A 13,308-nucleotide genomic window follows, 5' to 3' on the forward strand; every position below is an offset into this window, starting at 1 on the left:
TTCAATGAACTAAAGGACCAAGCAGGATTTCATACAGGCTACTCCACAATATATCATATTCATACTATCAATCAGGGGATAGTGAAATGCGTGGAGTACAACCAACCCCTTTACGTAGCCTTCATATACGAGAAGGCGTTTGCTGTGATGCAGGCACTACAGAATCAGGGCATTGAAGAGCCCTACGTAAACATTCGGGAAGAAATCTACAGCGTATCCACAGCCACCATAGTTTTCCGTAAAGAAATAGACAGAATACCAATAAAGAAATGTGTAAGGTAGGGACACATTATCTCTGCAATGCTGTTCACCGCGTGTGTACAGGGGGTTTTCAGGGCTCTAGATTGGGAAGAGTTAGGGGTAAGAGGTAATAGACAGTATCTTGGTAAGCTGCGATTTGCTGATCACATTGCCTTGATGAGTAACTCAAGGAACCAATTACAGCTAATGATTATGGAACTGGACACGGAAAGCAGAAAAGTGGGTCTGAAAATTACTATGCACCAAAATAAAGTAATGCGCAACAGTGTCCGCAAAAAACAGCACGTTGCGATAGGTGGAAAGACGTTGGAACTTGTAAAGGAATATGTCTACTTAGGACAGGTCAGGACTGGTCGTAACCGTGGAGCTGAACCATGAGAGTGAAAGGACTAGAAGAATGAGGATGGCGTGGATCACATTTGACAAGCATTCTCAAATCATGAATGGTAATCTGCCACTAACCCTCTACGGAGCAGAAGCCTGGAGGCTTACAAGGAGACTTCAGCTTGTATTGGGGATGATGCAGCGAGCGATGGAAAGGAAAATGTTAGGTGTAACCTCAAAAGACAGGAAGAGAGAAAAATGAGTCAGGGAACAAACCGGAGTTAAGGATCTCATAGTTGAAATCAAGAAGAATAAATGGACATGGGCCGGGGACGCAGCACGTAGGCATGATAAGTGCTGGCAATTAAGGCTACCTGACTGGATTCCCAGAGAAGGCAAACGCACGAGGGGGAGACAGAAAGTTAGGGGGGCCGATGAAATTAAAGAGTTCGCAGGTATAACGTGGCAGCAGAAAGCACAATACCAGGTCGTTGATTGACGCATCATATAGGCAGTGGCGTAGCCGAAGGGGGGTTCAACCCCCCTCTCCCTCCACCTCCCCCTTTTCATCGTCGCTTCGCCCTGAGATGATTTAGAAACTAAGTGGTGCTGCTATAACACAATATCATTTCTGGGTGCTTTTACAGAGAATAATGTCTTCACAGTGTTCATGGGAGAGGCATTTATCCTGCAGTGCATGGGTGTAGTCAGGCTAGCTGTAGCTCCTGCTGATGATGATGATGCCTACGTCGAGATAACGCGCGCGTCAGCGATCATGGCCGTGCCCTTACAATCAAATTTCACACTTGCTGCTCAGCTGATTTACCCCTCTGCTGTTTTTTATGCTATAGTTTCCTCTCTGCTTGAGTAGCCTCTCGTTTGACCTTTGCTGCAGCCGCGTCCGTCGCCCCCGCTCACGAGATTATACTGGTGGTTAAAAGCTAGGACATATGTTGTGTGGCGGGATTTTATCAGTTTGACCTTTATATAGAAAACATTACGGGGATGGTGACGGCGAAAACATGTGGATACTGTTCATTTATAATCGATATCACAATAATAACAACGGTACAGCAATATTGAAGGCTTTGCGAAAAGCTTTCTAACTGAACATCGTTGAATTGAGCAGCACAGAACATGAATGGTGATCCATAAAACAATAACAACAAAAACATGTTTCGTTTAGCTCTAATTCTCATAAGATTCGCCTCGCAGGGCATCTAATATAGTGAGGAAGCTACCCGCAGACATTTCATAAAACACCCATTTAATTTTCCTTTCTCATTCTTGTTTGGCAAACGCTAATTCCCACACCCGCCTAGCGCTCTTGCTGCTATGTGTTGAAACTCGTTGTCCAGAAATGTTCGTGCGGTCTCATCGCCCTTGAGCTCCGGCCATTTGATTTCCGGCTTTCCGGTGTACTGTGCCACGGTCGGAAGCGACAGCAGTTGCCGCTCGAACTTGCGCACGAAGTAGATCCACGCTCTTCGCCTGTCTCCGGCCTCCGTCGGTGGTGTTGGTGCTGTACCTTCCACGCACGCCTCCGTCGGGGACTTCGGCTGCGACAGCATGAGGATGTCTTCCTGCGACCGGACGTAGTAGTCGGGGTGCGACTCGAGCCGGTCGAGGACCTCCAACATTCGGTCGTCCACTTGGTAAACCTCGCCACGCACCTCCTGCATCGCGTAAGATAGAGATGATATCGGACACACCGCACTGAACATGTCTACTCGATCGCGCAAAGGAATAAATAAATAAATAAATAAATAAATAAATAAATAAATAAATAAATAAATAAATAAATAAATAAATAAATAAATAACGGAGACGCGAGGAAGCCTGAAAAGAACACAGTATTTGTATTTTAACTCGTTGGTCTCTCTTTGATAACGGCTGTTTTATTTCGCAGTATGGAACAACGTACTGCGCCAATTGTTTCCCCTATCATACCATAGAGCTTTGATTGATTTATTGAGTGATTCTAGAAAGGAGGGAAAAACACACCCAATCTCTGTCTGCCTCTTGGGCGACACGGCGCAGTGCCTTGTAGGGGAAGGGGAAAGAGGATATAGGGTGATATAGGTTTGTATACGTGTAGAAAGTCGAGGCGTGTTCGTCATGGCCGGAGCGGCTAACAGGTGGCAGCAGGGGCACTGCGCCTGCACGCACTTTCTTTTCTCACCCGTCGCGAAAGCAATGGACCTTTCCGGAAATTGACGCGCGCCCTCCTACGGTGGCTGCAAAGCATCACGGGAAAGCGGAGCGCCGGCGGAGTGTCGTCTGCTCGCGGAAGCATTGGCTCACCCCGTTTCCCACAGCGAGTGGGCGTACGAAGGCATCGTTGCGGGAATTTCGCGCGTCATAACCCTTCTTGAATCTGCGCTCACGGAAGAGGCACCACCCAGAGGAACATGCATTCAGGAAACACTAGTATCCTTGACTTATTAACAAGTTGGGAAATTGCTCACGTACCCGTGGAAAGGCCCATTCAATTGCAATTTTTTCTCGACTTTCGCGGCGAGTCGCTTGTGCTTCGTTGATCGTATTTCCGCGTAGCGGAAGCTTTTGTTATTTGTTTTATTGTCAGTATGACCATACTGTTTCATTAATTATGTCGGGGACTGTCACTCGTGATACGCGATACGCAATACAAGACCATGCACTTCGCGAATGATAATGTCGAAATTCCACCCTTATCAATGAGTTCGAGACCCACTATGCTGTGCATATTTGAAGACTAATTGCCTGTTTCAAATGCTGCGTGTGAGAAAGTTTGCACTTTGGACGCTGAGAGTAGTAAAAACCAGCTAACAGCACGTCCATAGAGCGGATACTTCGCATGCAATATTCGATTTCTAATAGCGTAAAACCCGCTGTCTCTTAGGAGTTCCCGTTTCCATGACTGTGAGTTGGAACTTAAGCTAATTATGAATTTTGGACCTGACTGCGCAAAAGGTCATGACTAGTTAACAATTGGAAAAAAATATACAACGGAATGAATGTCAGTGTGCATAATTCACACATTATTCTAATTTACTGTTTCAGCTCCCATGATCTCTTGTTTCATTACAGTTTATGATTATGTTAATTTGGTAATTTGTCATTTGTATAAATCTGCCTCTCCAAGCTGCCCAAAACATACAACCGTTTCTGTCACCTTTGCCAAAACGGCAAGGACAAAACATTTGAAGAACTCGCCTCAGCCGTATTCAGAAGAAAAAAATTACGCAGCATGAACATTCTTACGGTGATAATATGCACTCAATATCTGGACACAGATGGTTTAAGCCAGAAAACGTTGCTGTGGAAGGCTGTTAATGGTGAGAATGACTTTAAAAGCAATGGTGAAAGCCTCATTCTGTGTGGGAAAGGTATAGACGGCCACAACAGCGCCTACACAAGCTGACAATGGGAAAGAAACTGATGGTGAGTGTAGCTTTTGTATCGATAATCATGAAACTACAACTAGCGCTCGTTGTCATGGCACAGGAAAAAAGAAAGAGAAAAGATGCGCGAAGCGAAAATAGGTGAAGCCTCTAGGTTTATGGTTAATAAAAATCGAATGTGATTCATCATAACCATGCAGTAAACAGCAAAATAAACACTACGTAACAGCGAAAAAAAAAAACTAGCATGGTTTATTATGCATTCAGCCAAGGCGACCTGAAGGCGACAGCCGTTTGTTTTTCTTTGCTCAGTCAATTTATTGGTTACCCCCCCCCCCCCCCCTCGCGAATGTTTTCTGCACCTAAAGTGGCTTTGCACTGATTTATGACTGGAGGCATTCCAAACTTTCAGCACCTCACGTGGTTCTGCTCGGCCTCCGTGATTGGTGGGTCGATCATACGATAACAAAGCAGTGCAAAGCGACGATGTCGTCTCATGACGTGATCATGGAACCCTCATGACGAGCTTACATATTCTGGTGATCCGTGATGCCATGATGACTACGTGTGGTGACGCCATCACGCAATGATTTTTGCACCACTCCTGTTAACGTCGACGCCGCGGGACGCCAAAGCCACCAATAGTCAATTTAGGCGAAAACCTTGGATGCCTCATCAAACGTGAAACTCGACCGTTTGCGTCCCGCGTCGGCGATGTCGAATGAACGAAAAAAAGAACACCACGTGATGACAACATATATGACGTCAGGCATCGCTGAAATTGTGATGTCATCAAAACATCACGTGACTTCACGTGATCACGTCATCGCATGACATCCGAGCTTGGTGCAGTGTGGTCTGATCATGGAGGCAATGCAAAATCAGTTTTGCAGTGCCTCCGACTTTGGAGGCGGTGCAAACTTTGTTAGGTATACTGGAAGTTTTCAAAGGGTGGTGTGAATGGTGGCAGGCTGGGGCGTCGGCCGGGGGTGCGATAGGGGCACTGGCCTCCTTCAAGCCACAGCGGCACCTGCCTATGCCCAAGCTACACCAGTGCTCTCCCCCGGCTGCGACGCAACATGGGTTCACACCCAAAGCAAAACGTACCCTGCTGACAGTCGAAGACTGGCGGGGAAAGATCAGTACATCGACTGAAAAGATAAAAGAAGATGGTCTTCTCCATCAAATCATCTTAGGCGGATGAATAGGGGGCCCTGTGAGTTTATAATGAGGTATCTAAGCCTCTTGTCTTAATAAATATGCGTAGTTAATTACAGGGTAAACCACAAGTGTAAAATCTCAGCCCCGTAGTCACAGTGAGGGCATAGATAACAAAGGTCCAACTTGTCTGCAGCACCACAAATATCGAAGCCATGAAAAAGTAGCACCAAGCAATGAACGAATAAGTGTTGGGGTTTAACGTCCCAAAACCACATGCGATTATGAGAGACGCCGTAGTGAATGGCTCCAGAAATTTAAGCACACGGGCCTAAAGCATTTTTGGCGCAATCGAAATTGCGGCCACCGCGGCAGGGATTCAACCCCGCGACCTGCGGGCCAGCAGCCGAGTGCCTTAGCCATTAGACCACCGTGGCGGGTAAGCAATGAATGAATCGTCCAGTGACTTTCGCGTATTATCACATTCCAGAACCGAGCAAGTGTGTCCGCCGCTTTCTTTATTCCGCATCTTCAGAGATGATTACGGTTATTTGCGACGAACAACACAGTCTAGTATGCGCGAATGAAAGTCAGAGTGATCAGAAGACGCGTGTTTTCATAATAGCAGCTCCTTACACCAGCCAAAACTACTCACGGCGCGCGATGGAAGCAGGCGAAAGAGGGAAAGCGTCGTCTGCTCTGACTGCCGGCACTCCGCTCTCCCATAATGCCCCAGCGCCGATCCACCAGGGGAAGGCGCGGCGCTGCGATTTCCTTATTTGGTCATTTTGACACCTTTTTTCAGGGTTGACAGCTGCTTTATGGCCTGTATCGAGCGTTTGCGGGGATCGTGGTCACGCTGCATGATTGGACTGGATGGATAAAAGCCCTGGTTCTTAAAGTGTTTCGCACCTAAAATCAGTTCCTACGCATTTCGGGAATTGCCTTCATTCATTTCATTGTTTAGAGCCAAGCGCTACGAGTTGGATCAATGCCCTTGTGTAAATTGGGCGCAAATCGTTGGCTTGCTCGGCACGACGGCTACACTGTCGTGTAATGACTAATGGGTAGCTTATGGGCATAACGTCGACACCCACGTCAGAACAGAGACGTCAGTGTTATCTCCGTTAAGTGCACGCTACAGTGCGAGAATGTGCGTTAAATACTTTGTACAGTCGCGTGGCTCAAGTTTGCCTTCTTTTGCAGCGAAGTTGTTTAGGCTTGCCGTAATAGGTGCGTGCGGCCCGTCATAGAACTATCATCCCCACAAACGGGTGTTCGTGCCACATATATCGGGTAATTCCACCCCCCCCCCCCCCGCCCTGCTCTACTTGAAGGGGCCCTGAAACACTTTTTCAAGTAACAATGGAATGAATTAAGTGGAAGAGCTTATTGCCTTACGAATTCAACGTCGCAAAATTTTTAGGAATCCGTCCAGTGCGAGTGGAGTTACAAAGATTTGCCGCATGGTGCAATCGCATTCTCTCTTCTCTCGTCCCGACGAAAGTGCTAGAGGCTAAGCAGGGAGGAATGGAAGGGGCATAGAAATTACGTCACCCATGCCTCGTGACTTTGAGCGCTTTTTTCTTTTTTGTTTCGAATGTGCGGCTTTTCAGTGTAAAATCACGCAGGCACGCGTGAGCAAGTTGCGGCCTCCCGCGGCGATTTCTGTAACGACCGAGCGCGCCATATTCAAATCAGCCAATGACTGGTAGATGGGCTTTTTTGAGCGTCTTCTGTCGTTTGCCCAGAGAAGAGAAAGCAATTTTCAGCTGACTTTGATAATTTCTTGTGAATTCCAGGTCACGTGTTTCGCTATATTATTTGGCTCGCGTGTTGTCGGGAGCCATATACTACCAATCAGCAACGTTTTCTGACCACGCTCAAAAAGTGTTGCAGGGCCCCTTGAAAATTAAGAAGGCAAGGTTTAGCCCAAGAAATGGCTGCGAAGTAACGGCGGCGAGCCAAAGACCCATAGAGTATACACGATGGTGCAGGAAACGAGGAACACAACGGCCGTTGCGAGAAGACCCCCATGCAAAGGTATTGATTTACGCCGTATAGGTTTACGTGCGCGCACATTTATGATTGGTGTGAACACTTGGCTTCAGCGCGAGCTTCCTGTCTCTGGATTTAGGACATGTGCTGAGAATCAATGTGGAAAGGTAAAGCCTAGCAACGACCCAAAAGCAACCTGGAAACAATGTGAGCCTCGCGCAATGCGCCTGGATTTGCTTGCTTCAACGGGGGCTGTCGACATTTTGCTTGGTTCGCGACGCCTAAAATGCACAGAGCAGTGTGCGTAGCACTCGAGCGCTGGTAGTTTCTGTGGCAATGTACCGAACGTTGCAGATCTACGACTGGGTATAGCCGAATCTGCAAACACAACTAGCATTTCGCAATATGAAGCTGCGCAGAGAATTCACATTGGGGATTATATATCGTAATCGTTGATCTTTTTCGTTTTTTTTTTCAAGCATCTCAGCGCTGTCCTTTTTTTTTCTTTTTCTTTGAAGGAGCGTTTATGTTGCACTTGACACTTACGTGGCCCAAGCCCTCGCAGGGCAGTAGACACGGTATCTCGTAAGGGGACACGAGAACCAGCGGCCACTTCTTGAGTGTCTTCGCCTCACCGAGGAACGTGGAGTGGCCGTTGGCTGGGTCGGTCAAGATCCTGTGGTTCGTCTCTCCACTTTTGAGAGTTCCGTAGACGAACACGCAGTGCGTCATCTGTGCAGGGTAAACCGTTCGTTAGCGGGTCAGACAAGAAATAGAACCGATATGGAGAACAACTAAAGTACTGTGTTGTACGCTGTACGTGGTGCCGTTGTCGTACAAAAAGTTTGAAGCCAGAGAATATCAGTACTGACTCAGTGAAATGAGTAAAAAGTAATATATATATATATATAATATATATAATATATATATAGTATATATAGTATATATATAGTATATATAATATATATATAATATATATATAGTAATATATATATATATATATATATATATATATATATATATATATATAATTGCAGGGAATAAATTCTTGGACGCCGGTAAATAGTATGAAAAAAAAAAGGAGACACACGTCGAAAAACGGAAAGGTTTCTTTACGTTTCGGCCGTGGGACCGGCCTTCGTCAGAATAACCATTATTCTGACGAAGGCCGGTTATTCTAACCGTTATTCTGACGAAGGCCGGTCCCACGGCCGAAACGTAAAGAAACCTTTCCGTTTTTCGACATGTGTCTCCTTTTTTTTTCATATATATATATATATATATATATATATATATATATATATGTAGCAAGGCGGAGAGGGGGCTTGTGCTATATAGATTCCCTTTTGGAAGTGTATTGTCCAATGTTGCATAAACAGCATGCTACATAAACAGCTTTCACAGATGCGCTGACCGCGGTAGCGTGCATGTCTTGCCTCTCTTTCTGCTTTCTCGCTCTACTTATTTCATCATCGTCATGATAAACCACCACCACCACCACCACCATCATCATCATCATCATCGTAGTCATTGTCATCATCATGATCATTCTGACTGCACCCACTGCATAACCAAGACTTCTATCATGTTCAGCCAATCAACCCGGTCCAGTGCTTTGTGCGGCCACGTCATACCTGCAAACTTGTTATCTCATCTGCCCACTCGTTATTCTTTCTCCCCCTTGCGCTAATGAACTCTCTTGAAGTTCATCCTGTTACTCCTAATGACCAGAGGTTATCCTGCCTATGGGCGACATGCTCTACCCATGCGAATTTCTTTTTTATTTCGATTAAGATGCTCCTAACACCCGTTTGTTCACTGAACGTATGTGCTTTAATTGTTCCGTATGGTTACACCTATCGCCTTACTTTACATTGCTCGCTGCGTGGTTTTCAATTTAAATTAAACCGAGCTCTTTGTAAGCTTCATGGTCTCTGCTCCGTACACGCAAGTACCAGTAATATGCAGTTCTTATACACCTTCCTATCGAGGAAGGTCTACTATTTTTTTCTTACCAAAACCAAGAGCTGGATGCAATGTTGGAGTCTACAAAAACTTTCTTCGGCTGGGGGCGGGTGGCGGGGGGAGGGGCAGTGTGTATGACTTGCTTTTATATAGTCTTATACCACTTTTAAGGTGCGTGGTATGTTTGAGTATTATCGGGTATATATGCACGCATTCTATTTGTAAGAATTTAGGGGACAGTGAGGGTGTACATCCCAACACACACTTTGGCTCCACCAATGATGGATGCCAAGGTAGAGTTACCCGTTGTTTAACCACGCGGCTTTTCGTACCCCCTTCGCCTGTCCACGCTCTGAATGAAAGACGTGTCGCTTTAAAAAAAAGTATTACACTTTTACGGACAATATGTTGTCTGCAATAGGATGCCCGTTGAGGTGCACTTGAATGCATTATTCCAGTAACAGATACGCTGGAAGAAAACTCACCGTAGCGTGACTGTTTTGTTTTGCTGTAGGCCCGTTGAAGAATCGTGGCTGTCAAGGGCCGAATAGTCCTCGAAAGAACTTCCCAAAGTTTCCGTACGTGGGATCTGGAATCGTACAGTCTTCGCTGACGACGTGCGAACCACCTCCGGCGATCAGCTCGTACTAGTCTGAGCGCGTGTTTCAACGTTGGGCGTTTAAAGCACTCTATTGTTATCACGCAGTGAGAGTGAAATATAGGAGTAAGATGATGAAAGAGAACAAAGATGTAAAGACGACGGGAGAGATATATGAAAGAATTGGTAAAGGCGAGAGGTATATAGAGTAGCAGAGATAGAGTGGAGATGTGTGAGAGAGAGGGAGAAGAGAGAAAAAGAGAGCCAGATGTCTGTTACTCAGCTAGTAAAGGTTAATTACGAGCCAGCTGCTTATCCGGCGCCAGTGGTAAAAAAGCTTCTCCTTCGCGTATCGTGCATCCGAAAACCCTCTATGACACGAGCAATGCACGTGTATACGTTTTACGGGCAGCCGCAGGGCTGTGAACAAACAAAGCAATAAGAGCAGATCACGAGTTCTACTTCGATTCGCAGCCACAGCTGCGACAAAGCCGACGATGCACGTTCAACGCCCGAACGAATGTATTTAACTGTTGCGAGGTTCTTGGGTGCTCATGCTGTTTTTCATCCAAGTGAGCGAGCTTATAGATATGACGCGAAATTGTAGGAATCGCGGGAAACCACAGGCGGTCGGTTTTCGCTTAAACTTAACCAAATGTATTGAAGTTATTTTTTTACTGCTTGGTATTTAACCGATTACTTTTTGGGAGCAGTGTTTTTCAACGCCTTCTAGACACCTTTCTGTAATAGACCGTAATTATGGGTGATGTCGGAATTTTAAGCAAACGTGGACACCGAGAAAAGACAAAACGAGTAACGATAACAAATTAAGCAAACAAAAACGAAAAACTAATATCAGTGAAAATAGGTGAACAAACCAAGCCACAATAAACATGAGCGGCAGGAAATGCATGGATACCCAATTGCCATGATCTTCAGTACTAACTTCATGTTTAATCAGCTATTTTATTAAAGAAGAACTATAGCGGGGATCACATGCATTTTATGAAAAGTACGATAGTGGACTCGAGGTCACACTGACTATACGACCGGCCTTGCCGTGCGGATGCTCGGACGGGTGAACACGACCGCGCCAACTTGTGGTACTTTTTTCTTTATCATAACGCTCCTGCAACGATACTGGACAGCCAAATGAACCCGCAATGTTGCAGTCGGAGGGACAGTCGAGGTCACTTGATTCTTCCATTGTTTTTACCAGGAAGCACCTTTATCCGACTCTTGACAACTGTGCCTCGTAGAGTACACAAATGCGTGCATCGCTGAAACTTGAGCGAGATACGGTGCTTAAGGGGGTGATGCCTTGTACGTATAGAACACAGTCTTCCTTTCTCTGCAGTATGAACACTAAGGTTGTTTCAAGTGTCCTTTCAGATTATCTTTCTCTCTAGCAAGAAATAGAAAGAACGATGACTGGAAGTTATGTAACATAGCTTTGAAGGGCAGTTGTTAACGCCAGTAAAATAAGTGTAGAGGACAGCAAACTATACAGTGAAATAGTCAGGGCAATTCGCTGCACACTCTCTGCATTTGTACAATGTTAGAAAGCTGGGAAGAAATTAACATAGAAGTACTTAATTGAAACTATGTAGCTACGTTTCGGCAAGCGCAATTCTATATATTGGTCAAGGAAGCAAATGCATTGACGCTGCTGCATGCCTTGAGGGGAACATGCCCACTTGTGGAAACGTTAGACCAAGTGGCATCCTCTGCGCAACGATTTATTGTATAGATGCAATCAGTTACGTTTCAGTAGTTCCTCAGTTCATAGGGACCGGATGTAAGTGGTCATTGTAATCAAAAGCATTCTTGGTGTACTTAATTGCTTTAGCGAATAGAATCGAGGAATAGTGGTTATAATTGATTCATTGGGTATACATAATGGAATCGCTGTCGACATACAGGTAACGACAATGTTCGGGCTAGCAAATGCGTGACTACATGATACTGCGGCTTTCTGTTTCCCGCATTGTTGCACATGGGACGTGTTGTTTAGGCAGCTATAGAGGCGCCTCTCCGCACTGCGACGAACGTGATAATGCGGTAGTTGTGGGGCTCACTGACTGGGCGTCGGTGGAAAAGCTCTACAGCTCAGCCCACGCAGAAACAGGGCAGTTGAACTACGCTGAAACGCTGGAGCGCTGCTTTTTAAGACTCACTGTATCTCTTTTGCGTATGCATACACACGTCTAATAAAACGTCAAGCCCTTGTTACCTCTATAGAGACTATAGTGCATTAGCTCCGAGATGAGGCCACGTTATCAGCGGTCCTCTGCGAAGGATGGACAGATGTTTCGGTGCGCTTGCCATATAAAGCCGAGGCGTTATAGTAGCGATTACGTGCAAGCAATCTCGGTAGACCGGACTGACAACCCCACCAGCTCGTCAAAGCGCGTTGCAAGTTCTGGATACCTCGGAGTCAGTGACATTATGGGTTGGAGCCTACTTCGCATAAGACAGTCGATCCATGCTCTGTGACAGTTCGCAGTTTATTACCTTCAGGGCATGTGCTGTGCACGCCGCTATGCGTGTAAGCATATTACTTGTCCTCTCTTCTCTTCTTCCCCCGTGTAGGGTCGCAAACCAGGTGCAACCTGGTCAACCTCCCTGCCTCTCCTTTCACCCACCCTCTGTCTCGATTTTGAGCCAGCGTTGCTAGAATGCGAGGGCGTGTAGAAGAGTGCTTACATGAAAGGTGGGATGGGGAAGTTTCTGAATCTTTTTGGGAGTGTGTTAGGGGGTGCTGGGGGGGGGGGAAGGGGGAGGATGCCCAAATCAATGGACTCAGTAGCCGTCACACGATAACTATCTTAAAAAGGCATTTATCGCAAGAAACTGAGCGGATGGCATATAGTAAGATACATACAGCATCAAACTGTACACTGTTACTAACCCGCAGTCACATCAGGCGTCTGTGTTCTTTTTCATCATACTTTTGGCAGAATGTTGATTGATATGTAGGGGTTTAACGTCCCAAAACCAGCATATGATTATGAGCGACGCCGTAGTGGAGGGCTCCGAAAATTTCGACCACCTGGGGTTCTTTAACGTGCACCCAAATCTGAGCACACGGGCCTACAACATTTCCGCCTCCATCGGAAATGCAGCCGCCGCAGCCGGGATTTGATTCTGTGACCTGCGGGTCAGCAGCCGAGTACCTTAGCCACTAGAGCACCACGGAGGGCATCGTTGCAATTTTAGAATTTTATTTTGTGAGACTAACGCTTGCTTTCAGTCATTTATATCACGAGCAAAATGAGGAATGAAATCACTTTCTGTACATGTCATCACTTACGTAATCAGCATAGGTCACAGAGATGATCATAATGTTTTTGAAGTTTTATACCCCAAAAGCAGGATGTGATTACAGCGGACGCCGTAGCGTAGGTTTACGGAAATTTTCATTAGAGAGTTTTAGTACTGCGGAATGGTGCTACGTACGCATCACGCAAGCGCCTTGCGTTACGTGGCGTCGTTTGCCACTAATTGGCTTTCAGAACGCCGTAGTACCCGCGTACGTAACGAGCATGAAGCGTGTTGCGTCATCTGGTAGATCAAAATAGAAGTACGTGTTGTTGACAGCCAATTTGAGCCAATCCA

The 13,308-nt window shown here is 46.0% G+C and overlaps 1 protein-coding gene across 1 annotated transcript; it reads right to left on the bottom strand.

Annotated features, from left to right (window-relative positions):
• Positions 1-1,835: 1,835 nt before the first annotated feature.
• On the bottom strand, positions 1,836-9,816 carry LOC119170514 (putative gamma-glutamylcyclotransferase CG2811). The gene is made up of 3 exons (XM_075887190.1): positions 9,578-9,816; positions 7,674-7,859; positions 1,836-2,261 (listed from the first exon to the last, which is right to left on the bottom strand). Exons 2-3 carry the CDS (start codon positions 7,857-7,859, stop codon positions 1,887-1,889), a joined length of 561 nt encoding a protein of 186 aa, XP_075743305.1. The 5' UTR covers positions 9,578-9,816; the 3' UTR covers positions 1,836-1,886.
• Positions 9,817-13,308: the final 3,492 nt, after the last annotated feature.

Source organism: Rhipicephalus microplus, chromosome 2 (genome assembly GCF_043290135.1).
Source record: "Rhipicephalus microplus isolate Deutch F79 chromosome 2, USDA_Rmic, whole genome shotgun sequence".
Classification (NCBI taxonomy): Eukaryota; Metazoa; Arthropoda; class Arachnida; order Ixodida; family Ixodidae; genus Rhipicephalus; species Rhipicephalus microplus.